The sequence below is a fragment of the Triturus cristatus genome, chromosome 5_2 (assembly GCF_964204655.1).
Source record: "Triturus cristatus chromosome 5_2, aTriCri1.1, whole genome shotgun sequence".
In the NCBI taxonomy this organism is placed as follows: Eukaryota; Metazoa; Chordata; class Amphibia; order Caudata; family Salamandridae; genus Triturus; species Triturus cristatus.
The window spans coordinates 230,984,881-231,011,223 of record NC_140588.1 but is presented as its reverse complement, the minus strand read 5'-3'; the positions used below and the strand labels follow the sequence as shown (position 1 = coordinate 231,011,223).

At 42.5% G+C, this 26,343-nt stretch overlaps 1 protein-coding gene across 1 annotated transcript in view; it reads right to left on the bottom strand.

Moving 5' to 3' along the window:
* The window catches only part of CARMIL1 (capping protein regulator and myosin 1 linker 1), a 995,540-nt gene that overhangs the window by 551,505 nt on the left and 417,692 nt on the right, over positions 1 to 26,343 (bottom strand). The window contains exon 6 of the mRNA XM_085607022.1: positions 2,857 to 2,954. Coding sequence (XP_085463148.1) covers positions 2,857 to 2,954 — 98 coding nt within the window. The remainder of the gene's footprint in view (positions 1 to 2,856; positions 2,955 to 26,343) is intronic.

Here is a 26,343-nt window from a genome sequence, read left to right as displayed (position 1 = left end):
ACAAGAATTTTCTTTCTAAACGTAATATTTTCCTAAAAGGTTTTTTTTATTATTTAACAAACCCCTTGTCATATCCATTATTATTAATGTCTTTAAAGCTATTTGTAGAGCTTTCTCAATAGCTTCAACTTCCAGGGAAAAAAAGAAAATAAATAGTTGGTATGAGTCCCTCTTAAACAGTATTAAGACACTTGAGCACAGTTATTTTACTTCAAAGTCTTCTCGTATACTAAATGATCCTACCATGGTCAAGTCGTAATTAAACAAAATTACTACTATCAATACCTATAATGTACTATTGTGGTTTAAGTCCAAATTTCATGGTGGCCAGAATAAAGAAGGTAAGATGCTTACAAAAAACTTGAAAATTAAGTCTGAATGCAAAGCAATTGGTTGTGTCATTAAAGAGTAAGGTTATACTATTTCAGTTGCAAATTTGGATATTTTAAAATCCTTTCAAAGCTGTACAAGTGGCACTGTACAGATGATACAAATCCAAATGCTCAGGACCCTCTTTCTCCTTTGTTATTTTTTTAATGTCTGGAAACTTTTTTGGGACAGAATTCTATGTACTCCATATATTACTGGGTTTCAATGCTGCAAATAAGAAGTTGAAATATGGGCCACATTTGGGGCCTGGCTTATGCGCTAAGCAAGATGGTGGTGAGCTCCGAAGTCCAAAGACGCCTATTTTCTTACTAAAAGCCACCAGCTGACTTCTACTCCCATCTGGAGCATGCCTGACGATTACGCTTGACCTCCCTGATACAAGACTTTTTCCATTTTCTGCCTTTTGCTGCGCCCGAGTGCCACAGCAGTGAATTGTATTTAGACTGCAAGGGCCCGCCATTTTGTCAGTACGCTGCTTGTATTATTTCCTCTCAAGAAGCACTATCGGCTTCTGAGGAGTACTCAGGAACCAAATATGGCAAGTCCCTTCATCTGTATTTGACTTTGTAAGTTCACTTTTCTTCTCACCAGCACTGCTCAGTGACACAGTTTGCACCGGTTGCCTTTCTTTTAATGCATTGCTTGCGTCCTCTTATATATGATGTCCCTATACCTTGCCAAGGACTAAATGTTATCCTAAATATTGGCCTGTTTCTCCAATTTTTGCACTGCAAGTTTCCTACTTTTTGATGTCGTACTGCCTAATGATGCTGCTTAACAGTTGCCACCATTTTCTTTAAGAGTTGTCCGCGCTCTCCCTCCAAGCTGCGACAGAGGTGCCTCATTCAACAGGTCACCCTAGTGTTTTTTTCCTGCCTCCCTCATGTTCATGCTGCATGGATATTCGAAGGTCTACATTTTCTCACCATAATTATATGATGACTTTTCTACTTTATATTGTCTTCAAGGTTTTGTCGCAAGCCTGATTCGCTTGGTGCTTGCTTCTAACCTATGGTCCTCATAGGATTATTGTATGGGCAGAATAAAATCCTCTCAGAAGGTTTTTCACAATAGTACGCAACACGTAAATATGGCCAATGGCTTGCTTGCTGGCACAAAAGCCACTTCATCTGTCACAAAGTCCAAACAGGTGTAAAATGACCCTCCTTCACCCATTATGTCTTCAAATAATCCAATTGTGGATAGTATCCTTGATGATGTGAGGGACTTACAACCATTTATGTGCGTCACCAATGAGAAACTGCAACAGACTGAAGATAGCTTGATAATTATGGAGGGCAGGATGGTTGAAATTGAGCAGCACATTAGTTCCCTACAGGATCTGTCCACTAAAATTCACAATAGACTTGGAGAACAGAAACTGTTGCAACAATCTACACCTATATGGCCTTCCTAAAGCTCTCAAAGCTCCTGATCTCCTCGCGTTTTTGAAGACATTTCTTCCAGACCTGCTTGGACTCCCTGCTCCTCCTCCTCTCAATTTGCAACGAGCTCATCAGCTAGGTCAGCTAAACCCTCATTCTTCCAAGCTCGAGGTATAATTATGCTTTTCCTTGAATTTCCAGACCATCTCTGTGTCTTAAAAACTACTAAGGACAAACAGCAACTCATTTGGTCTGATCATAATATATTTATATATCAGGACATCTCCAATGCTACAAATGCCAGAAGAAAGGAGTAACTTCCATTGAGACCTCAATTGTGATATCTGAATAAACATTATGACACTCTTCACCATTGCTTATGCAAGATTACTTACGAAGGCACTTCCAAATCCTTTGATGGTCCTATGAAACTGAAAATGTTTCTCCAGAGCATATCATCACAAGGACACTGCTGCTCAGAATTCTTTTCTTTTTTTCAAATTTTATTCAACTGAACAATGAGCACAAAGCATTGCTTACATGGCACATTAATGAAATTGGATCTTAAGTCATTCTAGATATGATCATTATCAGTGAGGCCACTTCCCCTTCCCATTCCCTTGATCAATATAAAACCAGGTATCCCAGAGGTAATTTTCATCATGATTATGTGATTGCGTCCTAAGCCAGGGAACAGTCTCTGATATGTGGAAAGAGTGATTTCTTGAAGTGGTATGAGCTCGGGCCCCTAAGTCTGGGTCTCCTGTGGGGTGTGTCTGATGGACTGCTGCTGCTGCACAGAATTCTTAAGCTGCTCCTATGGCATTTCTTTTTTACTTCCATACTATCACTATGGCAGAGGCAATCGCGACCACGGATTTGCCACTTCCTTCACTAACCGAGGAACTTTTGGTTTGCTAACTGTCCCGTTTTTGCCAGGACAGTCACGGCAAGTTGGAGCCTGTCCCAGGGAATATTGTTGCAGAAACTGTTCTATGCGCCACCTAAATTCACCCCTATGATATTTCTGAGAGCAATGCCAGAAAGGTCATTCTTCAGATCAAGACGGATTCAGACTCACCACAAGGTCCTATTTCTGCCACTGTTTGGCTGTCCCACAGCGTCTGTAGATTCGCTAATCTTTCTGAAGGCTCCATTGTTATTTTTTTCATTATTCTTCTGCGGTGCAAAAAGAAAAGGGATAATTAAGCATGCAGCCTTTCTACCAAGTGCCATCATTAGTCAACACAATGCTGCAATCAAGAAAAAAAAGTTTATTCACTATGTTTTTGCTCAATTTTAGAGAACTCGCAAATTAAAGAGCTGCCATCAATATCTGAGCAAAGTTGATTTGATTTCCAGTAGGCCAATTTTCAGTTAAAACATGCAATAAAAGCGTACAAAGAATGGTGGGCAATCACAAAGTATTCACCTAGTAACACCATTAATATTTCTTTTCAATCACAATCTCTATGAAGCTACAATTTCAGAATTATGACTTTTACATGAGCAGTAATTGAGTCCTTTCTGCACAAATATTGAGATTGCCAATAGATTTGGCTTCTGTATAGTGTATAACTAAATGCATGCACACTTTCAGACAGGCACTATTTTGTTCACAAGTTCCGAAGCACAAGACAATAGCTCTACAGGCGTAAATACACAATGACCATACGTCATACATGAAGCTGTGCAGCAGAGGTCAGGGATGATGTGCATAAGTGAAGGACATGACAATATGAGGCATGACAAAACTATTAGGGCGCTACAAGTGAGAACTGTGTGATGTATTTCATGGGGGCAAGCCTTGCACTTGACAGATGGATGGAAAATAAACAAGCATACCTTTGCTCTTAAAGGGGATGATCATTTTACAAATTTTAGCTTTGCTGTTATAAATTGCTCTCTGCTTGTAGGAGTCCTGTACTTTCAACCTAAAGCTGGGCTTTAAGTGAAATGAAAAAAACCGGGGAGTCTCGCAAAGGAGCGTCGCTGATGTAATTAAGGGCGTGGCTTAAAACCTATAAACAAAAAGTCTGTGCTAAGCATAATGTGGAGCCCGACTGGTATTTTGCTGCTTCTGTGATTGAATCCAGATAAATAATGCAAGTAACATTACAACTACAACAAGCCAGGGCTACTAAAAGCCAGTGATGTGCAATGCAGACATGAAAAGTTCCATGCAGCAAACTGAAAGTGTGAAAATAAGGAGAGCTGCAAACCATTCTCCCCAAGGCAATTCACTGCCTGACTCACAAGATTTATATGAAACACTGCACCAATAAGAACCTCAGATGCATGAATATAAATCTCCATTCCTTGCTCAACCGAGTACCAAGTCAGCAGTTCCAATATGCTCAACAGAGATTCTTGTACTTGCTCTATATCCAAAAGGATTTGTTATATGAATGCTGCTACTGGCAGACACAAAGCAAACTGTAAAAAAAGCTAAAATAGAAAGAACCCTCCAAGGCTGCAGTTAGTGCGGCTCACAGGACACTATGCACAGCACCCGCACAACCACAGATGCGGGTCTCAGTCTAGAGGGCCGCACTGATGCCAGGAGCTTGGGAGGTGTGGAGGTGTAAGGTGGGCGTAGGGGAAGCTCAGCATAGAGGTAGTGTGGACAGTGAGCTATGGAGTTATTTTGAGATATTCATTCCATACTGCGCTCTTTATAAATTATGAGTCGAGAAGAGTCAAAGATTTGACAATACCGTGTTATGCTGTATCTGAGTCACTACCCCCCTACCGTACCCTTGGGGTAAGCCTTATCTGCTGGGTATCACCTCAATGAGTCGAGTGTACCAAGGAAGTAAGTAGAATCAAGCTAATTACTTCCTTTGTACCTTTGACTCATTGATTACTGAACTGGAATGAAATGGAATCTTAGTCCTTCTCTGCAAACTTTAGGAGTGCTTCAAAATAAGCTAAGTTAAGGCGGCAAGTGTTATAAAAAAATCCTGACAAAGTACCCCCCCTTCAAAAAAAAGTGTGCAATTCACTGAGGTGGGAAACAAAAACACCCAAACTCCACCACTGGACAAGGGAGAGTGGGAACATATTAGCCATGGCACTTGGAGACTTGGAGTTTAATCCTGGCTTTACCAGCCAAAATATGCTAGTTACAATCTCTCGGTTTAATGTCTGGGCAGGTTCCACAGCACAGAGGCATTTGTTTGGTGAGAGTTCTCCCTGATCATCACCATCACAACCACTCCCACCCCAGCTGTTGTGTAATGACCAATATGCAAACTATGGAGCCAGGGAGCATGTGTTTAATAAAATCAATGCTCTTGAGCAATCATTTTCTCATCCTATTTCTCTGCTCATTTTTTTTTAAGAGCTAGGGAAAACCTTACATATATTAAACAAAGGTATTGAGTATGTGATAAGAAAACAGGACTGTAAACCAATAATCGTTTGTTTTTATCTATGAGGGAGAGAACACCCAGTCTCATTGTCATCTCACAAAAATGGGCAGTAGTGAGCAGGTTAGGAATTTTGAAAGAAGGAGTCCTACACTGTGGTGTTGCAACTCCTGCTTCTTCAATTTTGTTGATGCTAGCCAAATCATATCCTTCCTATGCCCTAATCCCTTAATTGCCATTTGGAGTCAGAGATGGGTGAGCTAATGAAGGATCATAGCAAGCTCAAGCTCAGTGCTTGGCTTTGGCTCACCTTGAGGTTCTCTTGGAACCTCAAGCCAAAAACAAGCCATTCCTTCATACAGCTTCTGACTGCCAAATACTCTCTAACCTCATGCACCAAGAATTACAAAGTATTAACTTTTATGTAAAATGAAAGGGAACAATATACCCATCTAGCGACTGAATTGCAATGTGTTACTAAACAATTTGGGATCAATCCTGGCTTCTGTATTTGACTAAACTCTGTGATCTGAGGAAATTGTTTTATCTTACCTCGCATCTTTTTTCTTCATTATCACACACAAGAGCACCTTCAGATGCATAAGTTCAGGAGGTTTGCTGCACACAACCTTCTCTTCTGTTTGAATAAATAAACTATAAAGGTGTCCATTTATATTAACAACCCAGGCCTCCCACAGGGTGCACATGACAAATGACTTGCTTCCTATTTCACTATTGGCACTGTTGTCATTGTGGGTGGGGGGACATTACTGTTTATAAGTTCATGTTTGAAAATTGTCACATTATAGAATCTGGTGTGCTAAAGGGAAACACTTCTGTAGGTTAATGAAATAAATGTTTTTCAATTTTGAAGAGACTTTATTATATTTGTATACGTTTGTTACAAGATGTCTTTAAAAATGAAGATGTTCCTAAAGTTCAGTGGTGCAGGGCACCTTCTTTGCTTCTTTTATTTTAATTAAATTAATCTATAAATACATGATTGCCCGTTTATTTAACCTCTGAATGTTAGTGCTCAGTCAAGTAAACAGCAGCCTAGTATACCATCACCAGGGGGTTGCATGTAAGTCTCAGGAGGGCTGCAAGCGGCCCCTGGCTGACTTTGAGTACTACTAGAATAACACAACCTACACTTCTCTGATGGTAGGCTGGGAAAGGTTTACTCTCTACCTATGCCTTATTCCCACATGTCCACGTGGGGAGATGAGAGAGATTCTCTACATGTATAGGGGAATTACAGGCTCCTGCCTCCCTGCCTCATTCATTCCACACCAAGGTATCTTTAAACCTTTAATACTCCATTACAACCTGTTTCTCCAGAAAAATAAACAAACCCAAAACAGTTGTTTATGGGCCTCATATACCCTATTGGTGTCATGCTTCATCATCAGGTTTTACAGTGGTCCCTATAAACCAGGGTGGCTCAACCATATTGCAGGGAGCTCTTGGAAAATTTTAGCGACACAGGTGAATCAGTGGCTTTAGTAGGCAATATTGTGATGCAGTACCCTTGGAGGGAGTGCAACAACAGGGATGTGCGTACACCAGCCCGCATATGGTGCTAATGTACACCAATTAGGGTATTAATGCATGCCAGAAAAACCTAGAGACAGGCAAGTAGGCCTGAATCCGACATATGTTTGTGGTATGTGTGTCCACTGTTTAACATAAGGAGACTTGGACGTGATAAAAACAACAAAACAACCCAACCAATATTAATATGGAGCATCAATATAGGGGTAGTCCTGATGATAGCCAGGGACCTGTTGACAGGCCATTTAGAGGGCTGAAACATGTAAATCAGAAGTTAGGGTGTAAGGGTAGTAACCCCCCTAAAGAACATCCATATATATGTATGTACTTTTTTAACTATACCAAAGGCACACAATAATAGAGGAAAACTGGGTGTCCTTTGGTATTTTTAATGTTTAGACCTCACTAAGAATAACATTCAAGAGGCTCCCTTGAATATGGTTGAGCCCATCCTGGATTATATGGACCAGGGTGAGACCTGATGATGAAGCATGACACCAATAGGGTTTCTGAGAATCCATAAACAACTCTTCCAGGTTGATCATTTTTCCTGAGAAACAGGTCACAACGGAGTGTTAAAGAAGGAAGGATACCTTAGTGTGTAAAGTTTCACTCTTGTCACAAACCGCGGGCCACGCTAAGTTTGCTGTCTTTGTCAGGCTGGGCAACATTTGCAGGCCTCTAGTCTCTACAGTCTTTGACATAAAAAGCTCCTCACTGCAGTGCACTATTTAGCTGTACTCGGGCTCTGGGCTGAAATAAGGCAGGTTCCCTACAAGCCTTTTCACTTCACTTTGCTTTAGCAGCCATGTATTTTCCTTCAATCCTATTGTATATGCCTGACTTCTTCTGGGGAGACAAAGTGTTCAGCCTTTGGTATCAGGCTTTCTCTGCACAGGCCAAAAGGGAACTCTAAATAAGCCAAAGATGTCAGATTTTATTCAGAAATAGTGGCAGACAGGTGGTACCAAGCCAACTGACAACTATTTGGCCCCAAAGTTTTGGGGGGAACCAATCATTCAAAGCCTGATCTTCCAGCTGGTGTTGCACAGTTCCAAAGCAGGCATCCTGTATTATACATTGTGTTATGTAGATAGGAGCCAGTCAGTCCCTTGGCAGTTCAAACCTTATGTTTGGCTCTGGCTACTGCAGCAGCACATGACAAGATGTGGGTGATGAATAGGAAGTCAATCTCATTTGTGTAGGTGTATAGCTTTGCCTATGCTCATTGTCATTGCCATTTGATTGCGTGCTGCATCTGAGGCCACAAACCAACCCGCTAGTATTGGCTTCATAGAGGGAAAGTGAACATAGTGAAGCCATCCTACTTACTTCTTCCAAGGTTAAGTGGATCGAAAATGTACACATACCCTTAGGACCTTGAATGGTCTCCACATCAAGGGAAGAAAACATTAGCAGCATGTTGGAACAGGCAGAGAAATGGGAGGCAGTAGCTCTGACTGCCACTAAACCTTACTGACACCCCTACAACATTAGGGACTACAAACAGGGATAAACATGACAAACTGGTGGCATTCCAATACTCAAGTATCAAAGCACTACTCAAAAACAACACTTGAATTCAGCTAGAATCAGAGCATCTGGGCATAGCAGACTACACAGATTTACAAATGGATAGCATGTACCCAGTCTCGATGGAGTATCTGAAAGAGCCTGTACCATAAAACTATTAATCAACTCAGCTTCCATCAACTGTTAACCAGCTCATGGTCTGGCTATGGGGTTGGCTGTCACCCATGTTGAAAGCAATATTACTTTGGGTGTACCCTGTTACACAACAGAGTCTATCATCCAAATAGTGGACAACATCAAAAACAATTCACCAAGTCTGACAAGGGAATCGTAACACAAAGGAGAAAAGAAGAGCATTTTATTTAGCCTACATGAATTTATGAAACAAAGTGAGTCCTGGTAAAGGAATATTAACGTAAGCAATGAACTCTGCAATTGTGGGCAAAATCTGGAAGAGTAATTATGCCACCTACTTTACTATTGTTTTTTTATTACCGTCTTCTCAATATTATGAGGAAATCTGCAATTTAGGTGGAACGTTGGCTGTATTAAAGTATTCCTACTGAGGGATCAGAGCCAGGAAATATTGCTGTAATTAATAGTCTGTGTGCTGCATGCATCCTTCTCCATTACTGCCTACTAAACAAAAATTTTAAATAATATTGAGAATTAGAAAATATTACTATTGAAGACAATTGCTATTTGTGGGGATCTCATGGTAAAATTATGGAGCACAGGAAAAATTACCACACGTCCATAAAGTACTTTTCCCCCCATCCTCAATCCTTTTTTCCAATTTTGCTCTAGTCTAACTTTTTTTATTGGAAATCTGTCCCATGTTAATCTTGTTTTAATTATATTGTAGTATTTTATATTGTGCACGTGTCACTCCCCTCCCCCCAACTGTAGAGGATATCATGGAAGAAATTAGAGGCCTAAAACATTCGTAGTAGAAACCATTACATCTCTTCACTGAATCAAGGAAAAAATGTCCTCCCCATAATCAACGTATTACTGTTATTGAACAGCAAGCTAAAGACGTGGTATTGCTGTGCTTCTCCTTCACCGGAGCTAGGACTAGTACACCTTTTTCAGTTATTCTGCACACTTTTCATCCTTTGTGGTTTTCTTTTTTGTTATTATGGATTCGACCCAAATCTGTGACTGGGGTGAGCGCTCCATCCATCATCTCCTTGTGTTTACTTTGTTCACTCTAAGTTGGCAAGGTATGCCCAGACGTGGGTCCCTTGCTCACTTTGCCACTAGATTCAAACTAGCCTAGCTGATATGGGGTGTTACCCCGAAACCAGTCCCAGGATGCTTTTTTTGGTCCACAGAAGACCTTGCTTAGCAGTTCGGGCTGGACCGTTCCCATGAGGAACAGGTTCAAGACTGATTTGCATATGGCAGGGTCTGAACTGGGGCGGCGAAGTGAGCTGAAGAACGATGATAGATTCAACCAAGATCTGTGACTGGGGGTGAGTGTCTGAAAAGTTTCAGCTCTCCGTCCATCATCTCCTTGTGTTTGCTTTATTTGGGGTCAGCCATTAGTTCTCCTTTTTCCCACAAACACATTCTTTACATGTCTCATTTTCCCAGTGCTGGATACCAATATCTATATCTCAATGTTGTCCTTTATTTAAGCCATATTTAGTCTCTAAATTATCCCATTGTGAAAGATTTATTTACAGTCCCATCTGGTATAACAAATGGATCAAACAGAATGGGAAGACGTTGATGTGGAGGACTTGGTGAGATAAGGGTCTCTTTACTATTTCTCAATAATTACATAATAATGTAATTATTCCTTTTGAATATATTTCTTCTTCCTATAATCTTCCTTCTAAGTGGCTTAAACAATATAAAGAATTCAAAAACGTTCTTCAAGTTGCACTTCTGTCGTTCACAACTTCTCTTAGTCAGGGTAATGATTCAAGACCATCCCAAACTCCATTACTACTCCCTCTAAAGCAGGACTTATATATAAAACACTTGAGGCCTAATTTCACAACTTTGGTAGTGTGGGAGCAGGCCGCCATGCCACTGACCTGCTCCCACTCTGCCAAAGCAGTACTGACACCGCCACCCAGATAAGGAGTTTTCTCGTGGTCAGGTGAGCAGTGCTTTGGAGGTCCCAGGAGGTGAGCTTAGAAAGGCACTGCTATTGGAACGCCAAAGCAAGTTCTTGCACAGCATGAACTATTTAGTCCATGCCGTGCAGGCACTGGGTATGCATGTAGACAGTTGGGCACACCAGGTGTCCCCCTGCATGCATCCCCATGGCCATGAGGCATCAGGGGGCCCTGTAGGAACCGCTTAATTTCCTCACCAGCATAGTTTTCATGGTGGGCTTCCCGCCATATAAAATGTGACGGTGAGGAAACCTGTAATATGCTTGGCAGTGCAGCAGCTACACGCCAGCATATTATGGCCTCGGACCGCTGCATCACCAACACAGGCTCTAGGATCACAGCGGTAGGATAGATCCTGTGGTGGTCCCAACACCGCATTTGTAATACGGTAGGTGGACTGCCAGTCTGGAGGTCCAGGGAACGCCACCACAGGTTAGGGCCCTTAGAACGCCTGATACTGATGGGTCTAAATCTAACCAGAAACTTTTATGGGAGTCTGAGTGACATACACTATATTTGGCCTATCTCCTTATGGGATAAATTACTGGCAAAAATTCATTCTACATCTCGCCCGGCCAACCTTGCTCAAACTTTATATTTTTTTACAGAACAGATTATTTAACACTCAGGCACACTTATTTAAACTTCTTAAACAAAATACCTGTTGGCATTGCAATACTCATTCGGGATCTATAGTCATGTTTTTCCTATGCCCTACACTTTTTGATTTCTGACTTTAACTGTGGCGAGAATGTGGACTATTGTTGGCATTTCTATACCATACTCAGACATATTATTCCTTGGTGGCTTACACTATTTTTGGTCTCATAATAAAAAGCTTGGAAAATTAGTGGACCTATTAATTGTATTGGGTTTGCAGGCGATTACCGCCAACTCAAAATCCACTGACAATACTACCATTCAACACTAGTGGAATTTAGTTTACCATAAACATAGACTGGGTAGGTAATATTTGCATTCTCATCATTTGTTTGTTGAATATGATATGTTGTGGTCCCCTCTTACCAACTATCTGTTTATGACTGCAATTCATAATGCTTCTTTGACTTCCTATACATAGTTTTTAGCTTCAGAATATATTGTTTTTAGTATGCACTCCATTTGTTCTGTTTTTGTCCTTGATTTAATTTATCATTATAAAGTTGTGGATACTGTTATATGAAGATTTTATTGTTAGATATTATATTCCTTTCTCCCTTCCTTTTCTTCTTCCATCTCTCTTTCATCTTTTTCCCATAATGTTCTCACAGCTGCCCTTCCATTAGGGTTTATTTATGGATATCCTTAATGATTTGCAGATTAGGGTTTATTGTTACTTATTATCTTTATTCTACAATGTTGTACTTATGGAATGGAATACTTCTACCTTTGTATATTTTGCTTTATGTCAATAAACATATTACAATAAAAAAAATTAAAAAAGCAGAGCACTGTACTGCATCAGTAACTCAAGGAGATTTTTTGCTGCAGCTGGCTCTTGTCATTTGGCCTGGCAACAATGTGGTATTTCCAAGTCTAGTTCTTACCACCAGACGAGAAGACTGGTGAGACTTTAGCAGTGTTTTACCAACTGAGATGGATGAATCTTGATCTTCCGCAGCAAGCGGGGCATGCACTTATCATAACGTCACACCCTCAACACTCGATTAGTTCTCCTTCTTTGGGGGACTGTGTGCTATCTAGAAAGCATAAAATCTGCATCAGGATATCACAACACAGCTGTACAGGGATGGGGAAGTGTGCACCAGAAACCTAAAGGCAAGGAAAGAGGAGGGCAGAATGATTTTCCAGATTAATAACGTAAGAAAAACATGGTTCTTTCCTGTGCAATGTCTGGGTTGGACTGACCTTGGATACCATACATGGTACACCAATTCCCCAACATATAACTGGGACCAGCGGGGTCCTTTGGCTGCTCTCTACCCTGTTTTGTGCTTTGGGCGATCAATATGCTTAGATGCCCTGTGGCTTGGTAGCTGCGAGGAGCCAGGAATAATGTGGAAAACTGCGATCCATGGTTAGGAGCTTATTTACCCTCATCCCTGTGCTCGATTATAAATGTAAGTGGTGAAAGTGGAATGCAGAACATCCACTGAACCACTGGAGGGCTTGGATGTGGTGATTTGGTGCTGGGTCTGAAAAAGCCAGTAGAAACCACACGCTGTCGGGTCATGCTGAATAATTAATTACATCACTCTATTGAGATGACAAAAAAATACACAATGTAAAACACTGTCAAAGTCATCTGGCCTGGCCCTGTCAGCTTTTTACCGTAGCAGTCATTAAAACTGTAAGAAATAGAGTCATTGCTTGACTGGACAGTGAGCCCTAGTCAAGAAGTAACCACACTTCTTGTCAGGGTAAGGTTCAAGTGAACCCTAGATCAACCTGTGCTCAACCTCCTGGTAGCTTGGCACAAGAGTAATCAGGCTCAACGTAGAGGTATTGTGTAAAGTATTTGTGCAACAATGCAAACAGTAAAACAGTGAAAACACCACACAAAAAAGGATTCCACAACTGGTTAGAAAAATGTAATAAATAAAACAAGAACAAAACAACAAACATCCACTCAATGGAACCGGAGATATTCAATTTTAAACATTTAAGGAAAAATAGTGCCAAAAAGCACAAAGTTCCAACTGTGGCTATCTGGTCACGCAGGACTGGGACATTTTAACAAATTCAGGCCAACAGCGATGGAGAGCGGGCTGGCTACAGGGACCCAGTTGTGCTAGCTGAACAAAGTATCTTCAATCCTGGCTTGAGAAGCTTGGCGAGGATCCATGTCAAAGAGCATCGCACAGCCAAAGCGATGCATTGGTTTCGAGATGTGGCGAGTCTGCAATGCGTGGGACTGCGTCATCGTCGAGGGTTCTATCGACAGGGGCTTGTGATGTGAAGTCTGCCATCTAGGATAGAGTGCACAGTCGGGACCATGCCTCGGAAGAGCTGTGAGGCTGCAAAGAGGGTCTCTGCAATGGGTCCAATACACGTAGCAGTGGCGATGCATCGGTTCTGCTTGGGTTGCGCAACAGAGGAGATGCGTTGGTTCCACTGGATCCAATGAGGCTGGTAAGCACCTTAGGGCCACTACCAATGGGCCAGGACTGGAGTGGCACCACTTGGCAGGAGGTCTCAGTGATGGCAGAATCCAGGTGTAAGGTTGATGGAGCCTTCTATCCCTGAGGTGCAAGTAAATAGGCCAGCCAATTAGCCATGGGAGTCACTCTGGGGTTCTCGTTAATAGATGCAGGTCTAGTCTTTCCCTCACAGGCAGGAGGCAGCAAGCAGCAGGTCAGCACAGTAATGCAAGATTTCAGCAGAGTGCAGTCCAACAGAGTGGAAGTCCTTTAGCAGCACAGTAGTCCTTCTTTCAGGCAAAATATGCACAGGACCAGAAGTGTACTGAAGAGTTGGTGTCTGAAGTCCAGTATTTATGCCCAGTTGTGCCTTTGAAGTGGGGGAGAAGCTTCTAGATGTTTCATTTTGAAGTCCCCAGGCATCCTTCCTTTCCTGCCCTGGCTTCAGACTAACTACAGGGGACATGCACCCCTTTCTGTGGAGCTAGGGCACAGCCTACTCAGGTGTAAGTGGGACTGTGCCCAGATCCTCCCTCCCATTCTGCCAGTGGTGGTCCATCCAAGCACACCTAAGCTCCCATTGTGTGTGACTGTTTAGGAAAAATATACAAAGCTTAACTGTCAACTACACGGTCTACAGCGCCGGGACGCCCCGTTGCTGGGGCAGCTGTGCGCTTTACAAGTCTACATTACATTACATTACATTACATTACACCCAGTCATGTCTGCCTGCCCAGAGACAGACTGCAGGTACTAAATGGCTTAGGCAAGAAAATGCCAACTCTCGAAACTACGAGTGAAGGCTCCACATTCGAGTACAACACCATTAAGTGGACTCATACGTCTTTTTTAAATTGCAAAACTAAAAATGTCATCTATGAAATTGTTTGCCAATGTGGCAAACTTTATATTGGCAAAATGAGTCAAGAGATCCGGCTTCGAATTATTCAACACCGTTCCAGAATAAAAATGAAGGTACAAAATGCACCTCTAGTTGGGCATTTTCTACAAGCCAACCACAGTGACAAAGATATTTAATGAACAGTCCCGTGGGTAGTGAAACAGCCCCAACGAGGTGGAGATATTGAAAATGCCTTACTCCAAAAAGAAGTTTACCTTATCCTTAAGTTCAACAGCACAGTCACTGGTCTTAATGAAATGTCAGAGATTTCAAGGGCTTAATGCAAAGATGGACATTAACATATTGTCTCCAATCCTCTGTGGTCGGTCATGAACTAGAACCACGTTATCAAGCAAGAAACGGATACCTTTCAATTCAAATATGACGGCCATGCACATTCACAGTCAAATATGGCAAACGTATTGAACACAGTATGCCCAAGGGACTACAAGACCCAGAATTCACCGCAGGGTTTTTACCATGAATACGAACAAGGAACAGGAAGTCCACTCGTAATCTACTTAAGAAACAGCCGCATTGAAGACGCTGTAAAACCTAATGGCGAAAGAGAAGCGGAACCGCCGGATACATCTGAAGCACTAGTGAGTCATCGGTTTAAATGCAATGTTTCATTCCGCGAGCACATGACATTGCCACGGCATTCAAAATAACCTTGGTGACATTTCAACTTTCAGATAACTTCTGCAGAAGCACTTTCCGCGCACCTGCAATAATGAAAGATTTAGGGCCATATGTATCAATGTTAGGTTTTGCGATTCTCAAATAGCGAATTTTTGAGAATCGCTATTTGAGAATCGCAAAACGCTATGTATGTTGGATTTGCAATAAATTTTGCGAATCCTACATATTCTTTATTTGCGAATCGCAAATTGCAATTCGCAATTAAGGAATACCTCCCCATTCATTCCTATGGGCCTAGAGGCATTCTCAATTTGCGATTCTCAATTAGAGAATCGCAAATTGAGAATGCAATTTCAAGTGTGCCAAGGTGTCAAAAGGACACCCTGTTGCACCCCTGAAATGAGCATGGGTGCACATGTGGCGCACATACATGCCCTAAGGGCATGTGTGTGGGCCACATGCCACTTTGAAAAATGCAAAAATGTGAATTTTTTAAAGAAATCGCAAATTACCCCCAACCTGCAGTTGGTGGTAATTTGCGATTCCTTATGCCATATTCACACAACTTGGGTGCCTCATACATTCCATTTAAGGAATGGCAAATTACGATTCATTAAATGCATTCGCAAAATAAGGAATTGCAAATTTTGGAATTCCTTATTTTGCGAGGCAGTTTTTGTATTATACATACCATTAAGCCTAATTGCGATCGCGAATGCCGAAATTCTGCGAATTTCGGGGTTTGCGATCGCAATTTTGAATGATACATATGGCCCTAAGTGAGGATTCGCAACATAAAAGCATGAGTGAGTGAACCGATTAAATACATTGGATCTAACCGCGAGCGCACTAAGATGCCAGGCCTTCACAATAACTTCGGGATATTTTCAACTTGCAGATCTCCTCTGCGGAAGCGTGTGCTGTTGTCAGGAACTCGATTGCAGTTCTTACCTCCTCATCTAAGGAAAGGAGAAGCAAAAAGGTTCACCGTTCCAGGTTCAGAGGAGCGCGACCGCACTTGTGGTTCCTAATGCAGAAATTGCTGCTTTTAATTGCGGAAATCGGCTCTGAGAAAATCCAAGATGGCAGCCGCCATCGATCAAAATCTGAGCGCTCTAGTCTTTTGGTAAAGGTCTCGAGCCCAAGCAAATCTCTAGCGCGAGCTCCCTTTGAACCGCGCACTTCAACTGAAGCTTTCTGAAGAGAGCAACGTTCGTCTTCTGCTCCCGCGCTGAAGAGACTTTATACTTGTTAGTCCCCTGAGTTTTCTTACGCTTTTCGCGGTAGGATGTGCACATCGGGAACGCTGTTCCCAGTTTCTTTTTGAGTTCAGTAATTTCTTGTTTTCTGAGGTCAACTTCTACAGCTATCCTGCAACAAGTAAGACTGAATATATTTGATATTACATGAACTAAGTCTTCGCTGAAACTTGTATCCTTTCAAGTATTAATGAACCTATGACCAGCAATTTAACTCAAGTTAAAAGATTTCATCCTACGGTTTTGGTTAAGCTTGGAGAATTCTGACACTAGCTTTCCTGCTGAAATTTTCTACACCTACACACCAAGAGAGGGGTGAAACTGCAGTGTAGCTCAGGTACCTATTAGTTTCTGAGGGAGGTTGGTGAAGAGTTAGGGAAGAGTTCTTGAGGCATAAGTTTGTTCTCTCGTCCTCTGCAGGTCCGGCCAAACTGCTTCACGAGTCAAACAGATGTGAAGTCTACACATAGAAGATTCCAAATAGAGGAAGTTGAGCAGTTCCTACACAAGCAGTCAGTCTCTCTATTCTTTCCCATTTCCCCTTTCCCCCCCGTGAGTGTCTAGGCAGTATTACTGTATGGGCAACCACGCTGGGGACTTGGGAGCAATCATCTGCTTCTGTGGAAGATTCTGGCACAAGGTAAGAGGTTTCCTGACAGCTGTTCACTGAAAATAATAAAGGATTGATCGTGGTTCCTTAAGCATATCTGGCAACAAGTATGTTTGACTGCGTCAAAACTAAACACCGGGTAAACAATTTAATTGCCCTTTTTCCTGTAGAAACAACGCTCTTCGGCTAAAGAGACAATTATATCCGCTAAGAAGGATGGTCAAAGAGAGCTCTTCCTAAAGTAAGTGGCATTAACTCGAGCTCTATATTATTATACAAGTCTAGTACACGATTTGTAATGGAGTGTTTTATTAATGTTTTCAGGGGAACACTTCCACAATCTGCTGTATCAATTGTGAAACCCAGCAATCAGGTAAAATTTCACTGATTGCTCCCAGTATTGTTTATATAGAAGTGAAGAGAGAGGGTGAAAATGTTTTCTAACCTACAAATGCAATTTTTCTTTTCTGTTCATTGTTTTGCAGAAACCCAGTCCCAGCCCTGATGAGAATCCCGTGTAATTAAGCGGGGTTCAAAACACGTTGGCATAAAGCACCATAAGGGGCCAAATTCTAGTTAAAAAAGTTACTTACAACAGGAATAATAATGTACTAAAAATGTATATCCTATGTTGTTTGGAATGTTCATTCCCCTGTGGTCAGTAATCCGCAGTTGCTATTCTGAAATTGTTGGCACGGATTACCTTTTCCATTATTTTTTGTTTGCTACTGACTGGTATAACCTGCATAACTGGTTGCGAATTGATGGTTGTTTTATAATTTGCTTTGATGTTATATCATTTTTTGAAGTGTTTTGCTTTCTGTCATTTTTAAATATATATGAAAATATGAAAAATAATGAATACTCATTAATAAACAATGTTGACCATCTTATTAGATAGCTTGGTCATAGTCTGCTTAAACTAGTGGCAGCCTTTGAAATAGCAGGCTAGACACTTTTGTATGTTTAGTATTTACTGGCCCATTCTAGCTGAGTTATGGGCTTACCCCTTGTTTATATAACTCTCAAAAAGTGGCATTTTCAGAATTTCAATGTCAAATCCGACTTCATCATAAGTTAGGATTTTAAATTGTGATTCCAGAGACGACAAACATGAACTGAGTATCTCTTCCCATTTGTGAAATTACACTTCTAAATAGTAATAAGGCAGCTCCAATGGTATCTTATGGGAGAGACAGGCCTTTCAGTAGTGAAAACCGAATATAAAAGAGTTTTTCACTACCAGTACATGTAAAACTTAAAAATACATGTCCTATATTTTAAATACATTGCACCCTGCCTTCAAGGATACCCCGGGATAACCCTAGGGGTGACTTATATGAATTAAAAAAGAAGGTTTGGGCCTGGCAAAAGGTTTATTTTGTCAGATTGAAATGGCATTTTAAAACTTCACACTCTCAGGCTAAAATGGCAGACTGCACAGACCTGAGACATGTTTAAAGGGCTGCTTAATTGGGGGCACAATCAGTGCTCTAGGTCCACTAGTAGCATTTAATTTACAGGCCCTGGCCACAAGTAGTGCCACTTTACTAGGGACCTATACGTAAATGAAATATGCTAATTGGGCATAATCCAATGTTACCATGTTTAGAGGAGAGTGTACACACACTTTATCGATGGTTAGCAGAGGTAACGTGCATAGAGTCCTAAGGCCAGCAGAAAAAAGATCATAAAAAATGGAGGAGAAGGCAAAAAGTTGTGGGGAATTCCACCCTAAGGCTGACAGTTCTAAAAAAAACACACACACACCAAGAATGCAACTCGCAGATTCTTCATAGCCACATCATTGCCATTTCAGACTCAAAACATCAGTGTGGGGCTAATTCATTCCCTAAATTCAATGTGACTTTAGATATGTTTCATTACTATATGTTGAGTGTCAATGTAATACTGTGTATTTTCTTATGAATGATTAGATCTAAGAGTCAGGGTGACATTATGTTGCTCTTCGATTCATTAAGTATTTCTCTTCCTTGCCTGAAGCGTGTCAGATCTCCCTATAAAGTTTTCGACGGAAATATAAGTGCTGGGGTGACACAAAGCAATTATATTATCAGCAAGGCTAAATTAGCATAATTTGAAGCTTCTATATTCCTGGTTTGCTCTGCAAGGGGGAATGTAATTTTATGTGCCTTCACAGAGTAGGATTTCGCTACAGAAATGCACAAAAAAACATGAATAAAGGTCTTTGCGCATTTCGTAAATAATGGCTTTAAATTAAAAAATATTCCAATGGCAAAGGGACTTTCACTCTCCCCTATGCTATGCGTTTTTTATCTTTCTATAAAAGTCCTATTCTTTTGTCTGAATCCAGAGAGAGAATTACATGAAATATAAAATGCGTCACACATCAGCGAATCAAGGGCCCTCGTGTTGTTAGAGGTCATATGCAAGTACAACATCTAATGCTTGCTTTTCTTTGCATCCCAGCCTGGGCGGTGTAGTGCTGGGAAACCAAAACCACACGTTCAAAAAGCCAAAGATTTTACCACAGACTAAATGATCTAGGTACTCAAGCCTGACATGGACCCCTAATGAAACTCTCATGCAGCTAGTGTCTTCATCACTTCCTACTTACAACTTTTTTATTTGTTTGAATTAAATAAAAATGGCTCTGTTATTACAGGTACAAGAGCATGGGCGTGGGTGCAGGGGTGGCCACGGGAATTGCATTGGCTAGCCTCAGCCCCCGCAGCATTTTCTGCTTTCCATCCTGTCCAGTACAGCCCACAGTCTAGAAATGAGTGGAGCACTGCAGTATGGCTGGGATTCAGCATTCTGGTGTGCTCCAACAAATTCCCTCAACAGCGGGATACTTGTAAGGTGGCCAAGGAACCATGGTGCAGCTGGTGAAACAGCAATCTGCAAGCAATCCACATCACAAAGCTGTGTAAAGGTGGTGGAGTGCAATCTCTGAGGGAGAAGATAAGCACCACAGGAGTTATGTGTAGGCGTAGAGATCTTCATATCTTCTGCTCCTTCGTGGCTGTTTCAACTCTCAAGGGCACAGTCTGTCTGAAACATTGTAGCAGACTGAGGGATAGGCAATGAGCAGGTTGTCACAGTTGTTATTCTTTTGTTTACCCTGCTGCTGCTCTCATCTACAGTTTTGTGTTCTTTTCACTGTTAACTGCATGTCACAGGTGCTCTGCTATGCATATAAGGTAGCCTCCTGATCTTACTCTTGCAATACATACCTGCCCTTGATAGTGTTTTGTTTTTTTTAACCATTTTTATTAGTTTTTATCGTGGCATACAGATCAAGACAATTAGTCCATTGGAACCAGTTACATATGTAAGGCAGATAGTCTTAAAAAGCATTTCGGTAAGGAGTAGATGGTTCAGACTATAATTGTAATAACGGTAAAAACAAAAACCTGCAGAGCCCAACAGTGATACATTTCTCCTTATCTTCAATGCCAGTGATTGCTCACTCTCTCGGATACTCGTGCCTCCCTGGTACTCCTGCTTAGCTGAATCAACATGCCCCACTCTGAGAAAGCTTGATGCACTAGTCATCCACCAATGAGATAGGACCATTGCCCATAGGATGGGAAACAGCAGGGGGTGGCGATAGGGCATGTAGACCAGCACTTCGTAGCACCCTTTGATATATGCAGGGTGATCACAGATTAGGCCTCAAGTGCATCCTAGAATGACTGTAGCTCGTGCAGCACACCATCCCACATGGCTCCTTTAGGGGGCTTGTGCAACCCCAGAACCTCTTCCCTCCTCAGTGCTACAGCTTCAGACTTGCCCCACTTCAGAGTCACTGAACACCTGTTTTGGAGGGTCGGGAAGACGTTTGCCTTCCAATTTATAGCTATGGACAACGGGCAATGAGTAGAGCCAAGTCTAGGAATCTGTTAGATGCTGTTTGGGTTTTTTCCGTGTACATTTTCCCAGCAAAACCCCTTCTATGGTAAAAAACCCCTCTCAGCCCGTCACCTCTGTTAATGCCCCAGCAACCTCCTGCCAGAGGGTCGTAGCCGCTGGGCAGCTCTAGAACATGTGTGCCATCTTAGCATTAGATGTACAGCACAGAGTTCAAAGTGAAGAAGACCCAAACATTTTATGCAAGCTTGCAGGTGTGAGGTTGGCCCTGTGAAGAATATTGTGCTGAATATACTGATATTTTGAATTTCCGGTATACCTTCCTCGGATAATTCAGGGCATTTTCTCACTCTTTTGGTTTTTAGCTCCCATCCTATATCTCTTTTCCAGCATTGGCGTGTTGCCTGCAGTGGGACAAGTGTGGTGTGTGCTAATGCCTGCTCAAACCACGTTATGAGGATGCGCCTATTGTCCATAATGTGTAGGGAGTGTACTAGTGGATGTTGCTACGATTCCAAGTCAATGATGTTCCACAACCCCATTGTGGCCAGCAATCTGCAGTGAGCAAGGAAGTGTCCTAGTGGCAACTCACATTCCTCCAGCAGTTGGGCAGATGAGATGAGCGCGCCTCATAAAACAAGTTTCCCACCCCAACCTCAGCCCAAGTCGCCACTTTCTCCCGACAAACTAGTGCACAGAATGGTTAGATAGCAGCTAATCTAATTGCGGGCAGTACTGAGGGATCAACGGCATGAAACGCAACCCCTTCAGTAGCAATCATTGGCTATGCGCAGCAGATTGTTAGGATCTTGGGGGTCTTGCTTGTAGGAGGAGCATCCCAACAATCACTGCCTGCACCCATGCTGTCGTCAGCAGACCCAGCTTCACCTTCGAATGTCCTGCCAGCCATCTCACAGGCCACTGCAGCTGTACTGCTAGATATTAGTACTCAAAATTAGGCGATCTCTGGCCCCCCTGTAAACAGGCAGCTCTAGTTTCTTCTGCGCCCTTTGTCTCCTACCCTTAATCCAGATGAAAGTGCCCAGCGAGAAATGCAGGGCACAGAAGGACAACCGTGGGATGCACACCGGGAGGTTATGGACGAAATACAGTAGGTGAGGGAGCATCGCCATTCTAGTTAATGAGATACGGCCTTGGACAGTGAGATCTGGGGTGCTCCAAAATGTCAACTGGGGGCACAAGGAGGATATGGCCCTGGTCAGATTACTGTCGATGAGATCCAGCGTGTCGTGGTACATACTGATCCCCAGATAACAGAATGTGTAGGGCTCCCATTTTAAAGAGTGGGTGTCCACCGTTGTTGTGGGGGCAGCCTGCATGAATCGGGAAGACGCACGATTTACTCCAGTTGACCCCCAAAACTAAAACTCCACAAGGGTCTCTGCGACCGCCGCAACCCTGTCCCGAATGCCACAGATATAGATGAGTAATTCATCCGCATACAGTGATACTATGTGAATTTCCTCATTCCTGGGAAAATCCACCTCTCCACTGTGCTGCCGAAGTCACTGAGATAACGGCTCTATCGGAAGAGCGAATAACAGTGGCGAGAGGGGACACCTTGGCGGGTTCCTCTGCTCACACTAAACGGGGTGAAATAAGGAGACCAAAATGTAACGCGGGCTGTGGGGTCTGTGTAGAAAAGTCAGATGAGTCTCTGGCGGCATCCAGTGGAGCCCATCATTCCCAGAACAAAGAAGAGGTATCGCCAGTCCACCATGTCAAATGCCTTTTCTAAATCGAAAACTAAGCAGGTCAAATACAGCCACGAGGTAGGGGCCAACTCAATTACTCTTGCAAACGCCTGACTTTAAGGGTGGCAGAACTCCCAGAAAAAAACAATTTGGCTGCACTAAACACGGCATATGTTCCAGTAGGCTGACCACTATGATCTTACTAAGTATTTTATAGTCCGTTCCCAACATGGATAAAGGGACGATACAATGTTACTTTGTCTGGCTTGGACAGGGACACCAGCAATGATTCACAGAGCGCACAAGAACTCTGTGTGTGGCGTAGTAATTTATGAGTACCCAGTTTGGGGAATATGCTACAACTGGCGACAAGATAGGGGATACGTAACCCGAAGATCGACAGTGCTCTCCCATAGTTTGCCATAGTCCAGCAAACTGCTTGTGCATGCTACACATGCATCAGTCAAAATGATGATTGACGTTTGGCATATGTGGAGTCAAAGTGCCACTAAAGCCATTGTAAAGCATTTGAAGATAACAAAAGCCTCACTGGGAAGTTTACTCATCATTGGCCACAAACCTGCCGTCAAAGAAACAAAAGAGGTATTGCACCATGACGCAACGGACAGCTATAAGACATACAGAATGTTAATGTTGAAGGCAGCAAGTGACAGGTACAGAGAAGTAATAGAAGTAGCGATAGACAAGTGCGAGAAAGTGCAAGCGGCAAAGGTGACAAAAACAGAAAAGTGCTAAAGTCAAAACTGAAAATCTCCGATGGCCACAGGGAAAAAAGTTCTACCCATTCTCACTCTCCATAATGACCCTGAAGTAAGCACGTCACAAGGATTTCCTGATGGTATGAATGGTGCAAGTCCAGGTGAGCATCATAGACTCTCAAAAGTCAGTAAGTTCCACAACTGGTTATACAGCCGCCGCTTCCCTGAAACCACCACCTCTATTGCACACTGCTAAAAAGCAGAATATTGGAAACAGATGGACTGCCTGGAAAGAAACGTTTCATGATTTTATCGATGCACTGGACGAAACAGACAACAAACTTAAAAATCTTGCAGGTGAAGGAGTAAAAGAGGTGATGAAGAAACTGCCACAAACTGGCGGAGTCACATACCGTCAAATTAAAGAAGCGTTGCCTCTGCTCCCAGTGGCCACTCGAAGGCTTCTCATCCAGGGACTTATCATCTCGCGGCTGGATTTCAGCAATGCGCTTTTCCTGGGTGCTCCCGAATCTACCCTGAACAAACTGCAGCAAGTGCAGAACGCGGCTGCCAGGCTTCTGACGGGTCTCCCTAGGCGTCAATCTGCTCGCCCGGCGTTGAGGGCACTGCACTGGCTCCCGGTGAGGGACAGGGTGAAATTCAAGTCACTTTGCATCGCCCACAAAGTTCTGCACGGGGTAGGTCCACCTATTCTGGAGGAGATGGTCCAGCCTTACAAGGCCCCTCGTTTTCTCCGCTCTGACCATCAACATCTCCTTCAGGTTGGCAGGGTGAAAAAGGCAAGAACCGGTGGCAGAAGGTTTTCAATTAATGTGGCCTCTTTGTGGAACTCATTGCCCCTACAACTGCGTTCGGAAGCTAGTCTTCTTCGGTTTCGTAAACTTTTAAAAACTTTTCTGTTTCTTGTGTAATCCCTGCATTCTTGTAGTAGTGTTATGTACTGGTAAGCGCTGGGATGCCTATTGGTAACCAGGCGCTATATAAAACTCAGAATAATAATAATAATAATAAATTCAATCCAATGCCAAATGTTGATTACGAAAGATATACTTTCAGTCAGAAACGGCAGAAAGTTGATGCAACAATCGACAAATTTGTTGAGAGATCTGATGCGCTCATCAAACACTGTTAGAGTCATTCAGATTACAAATGCTTAGAGAAACCCTTAGTCTAGAGCAAGATCTCATGGCTGCCAGAGTTGAGGAATGTGCTGATCGACAAGCTGCTGACATGGAGGCCAGAGGTGCCCAGAATGACTCAGTCTTGAACATGAAAAGTAAGCAGAAACACAAAGCTGAAGGACACAAAGTTATGTCTCCACAGAAAAAGAGACTGTGCTTTAGTTTCGGATTTTCATTTCCACACAAAGGCAAATGTCCCGCCATTGCACAAGTAAGCAAAGGTTGTGTGAAGGAGTACCACTTGGTAACAGTTTTCAGGGAGAAAAAACAGCGAGGTGCATCACGACGGGAAAACAAAATGGACGCCCAACGTTCCAGAAGCGACGTTCTATGCACGCCCAAAAGGCCAAGCGGCAGCATCAGCAGAGACAAATTGACACCAAATGAAATTGATTGTCATTTAAATCTTTATCCAAGAGTTCTTCAGTTACACTGTCAAGCAACAGTGAGGAAGACAGAGGTGTGATGATGATGTTTACCTCAGAAAAGCATGCGCATGTCGGACTGGCCACATGCAGAGAAGAAGAAAAGTCAAACAAAAGTCGAGTAAAATCACAAAATTCATTCAAACATTGTCTGAAAATTACATTAAAAGTAAACAGTTGCTCTATACCTTTTATTATTGACAGGGGTGTGTTGATAAACATCACGCGGTTAGAATAAAAAATGTCTTAGCTTTGCTGCTTATGTACTGTACGTCTTAAGTTAGCAGTCGCTGCACCATTTTATGTTTGGCCGTCATTTTGAGCTATGATCAAGACTCATTTATCTCTCTGTCTCTGCTGAAAGCAGCTGTGGTAGTTTTTGTTTCTCCAAGGTTTGGGCCTGCTGTTAATGAATACACTGTTCTTATTAGCGCATATCTTTCCCACTAGATATTGGCCTGCTCCCACTAGTCCAGCGATGGGCACAGGCAGAACGACCTTGGCATGAAGATCGTGTGTGCCCGGTCTCAGGACCCAAACCTATCCTTCTGTACCTCGTTTGAGTAGCTGCCTCCATCTGAAAATGTCCAGTCTGGGCGTGTCTTCGGGGGTTCTGAATCGTACATAATGTATCACCATGTTTTCTTATGTCAGTCCTCTCTGCAGCACCCCTAAGCGACTGGGCAGACGGGGCTCCACTCGTGTGTACTAGAATAAACATATACTTTTGGTTTGTATTCACTACTGCCTGACCGACTCTTCATTTGTATGGAAGGCTGAGAGGTGGTCGCGAGTGACCCGGGTGGCCTTAATCGGGTCACTTCCTTCAATGCCTGAAGAGAAGGACAATGAACTGTTGCCATTGCCTCGTCTCACACCATCGAAAACTAAAGTGTATACATAGACTGCATCAATCCTAGTAATGAGTCAAGGTTAATTCTTAGCAAACATGAAACACAAAAGTACAAGCACCCATTCATTTAGTTCAAGGTACTGCGTCCAGTGCCGGTTTACTCATTTTCAATACTGCTGCTGATATGGGACTGATATCTGTGAACTTCAACATGATTGCTCATCACAAACTAGTGAGTCAGTTCCCGTTGTTTTTTCATGAATTGGGAAAACTTAAGACCATGAAAGTGCAACAGCATATCAATGAGGACATTCGTCCTGTTACTCAAAGACATAGACAAATTGCATTTCATCTACAAGAAGCTACTGAGAAAGAGCTTGAGATATTGCTAAAGTATGATATCATTTCGCGATCTACTGGTCCAACTCCGTGGCTTTTGCCCATAGTGGTAGTGCCTAAAAAGGACAGTTAAGTAGCTGTACGCATTTGTGTTGATGTGGGTCAAGCCAACAAGGCAATTGAAAGAGAATGACATCTTGGTCCACACATTGTCGACATGATCACACAACTAAATAGTGCCAAGGTCTTCTCCTGCCGTGACCTGAAAAAAGGGTATCATCAGTTGGAACTTGACGACAATTACAGGTTCGGTACCACCTTTTTGACCCATATTGGTTAGTTCAGATACAAACAATT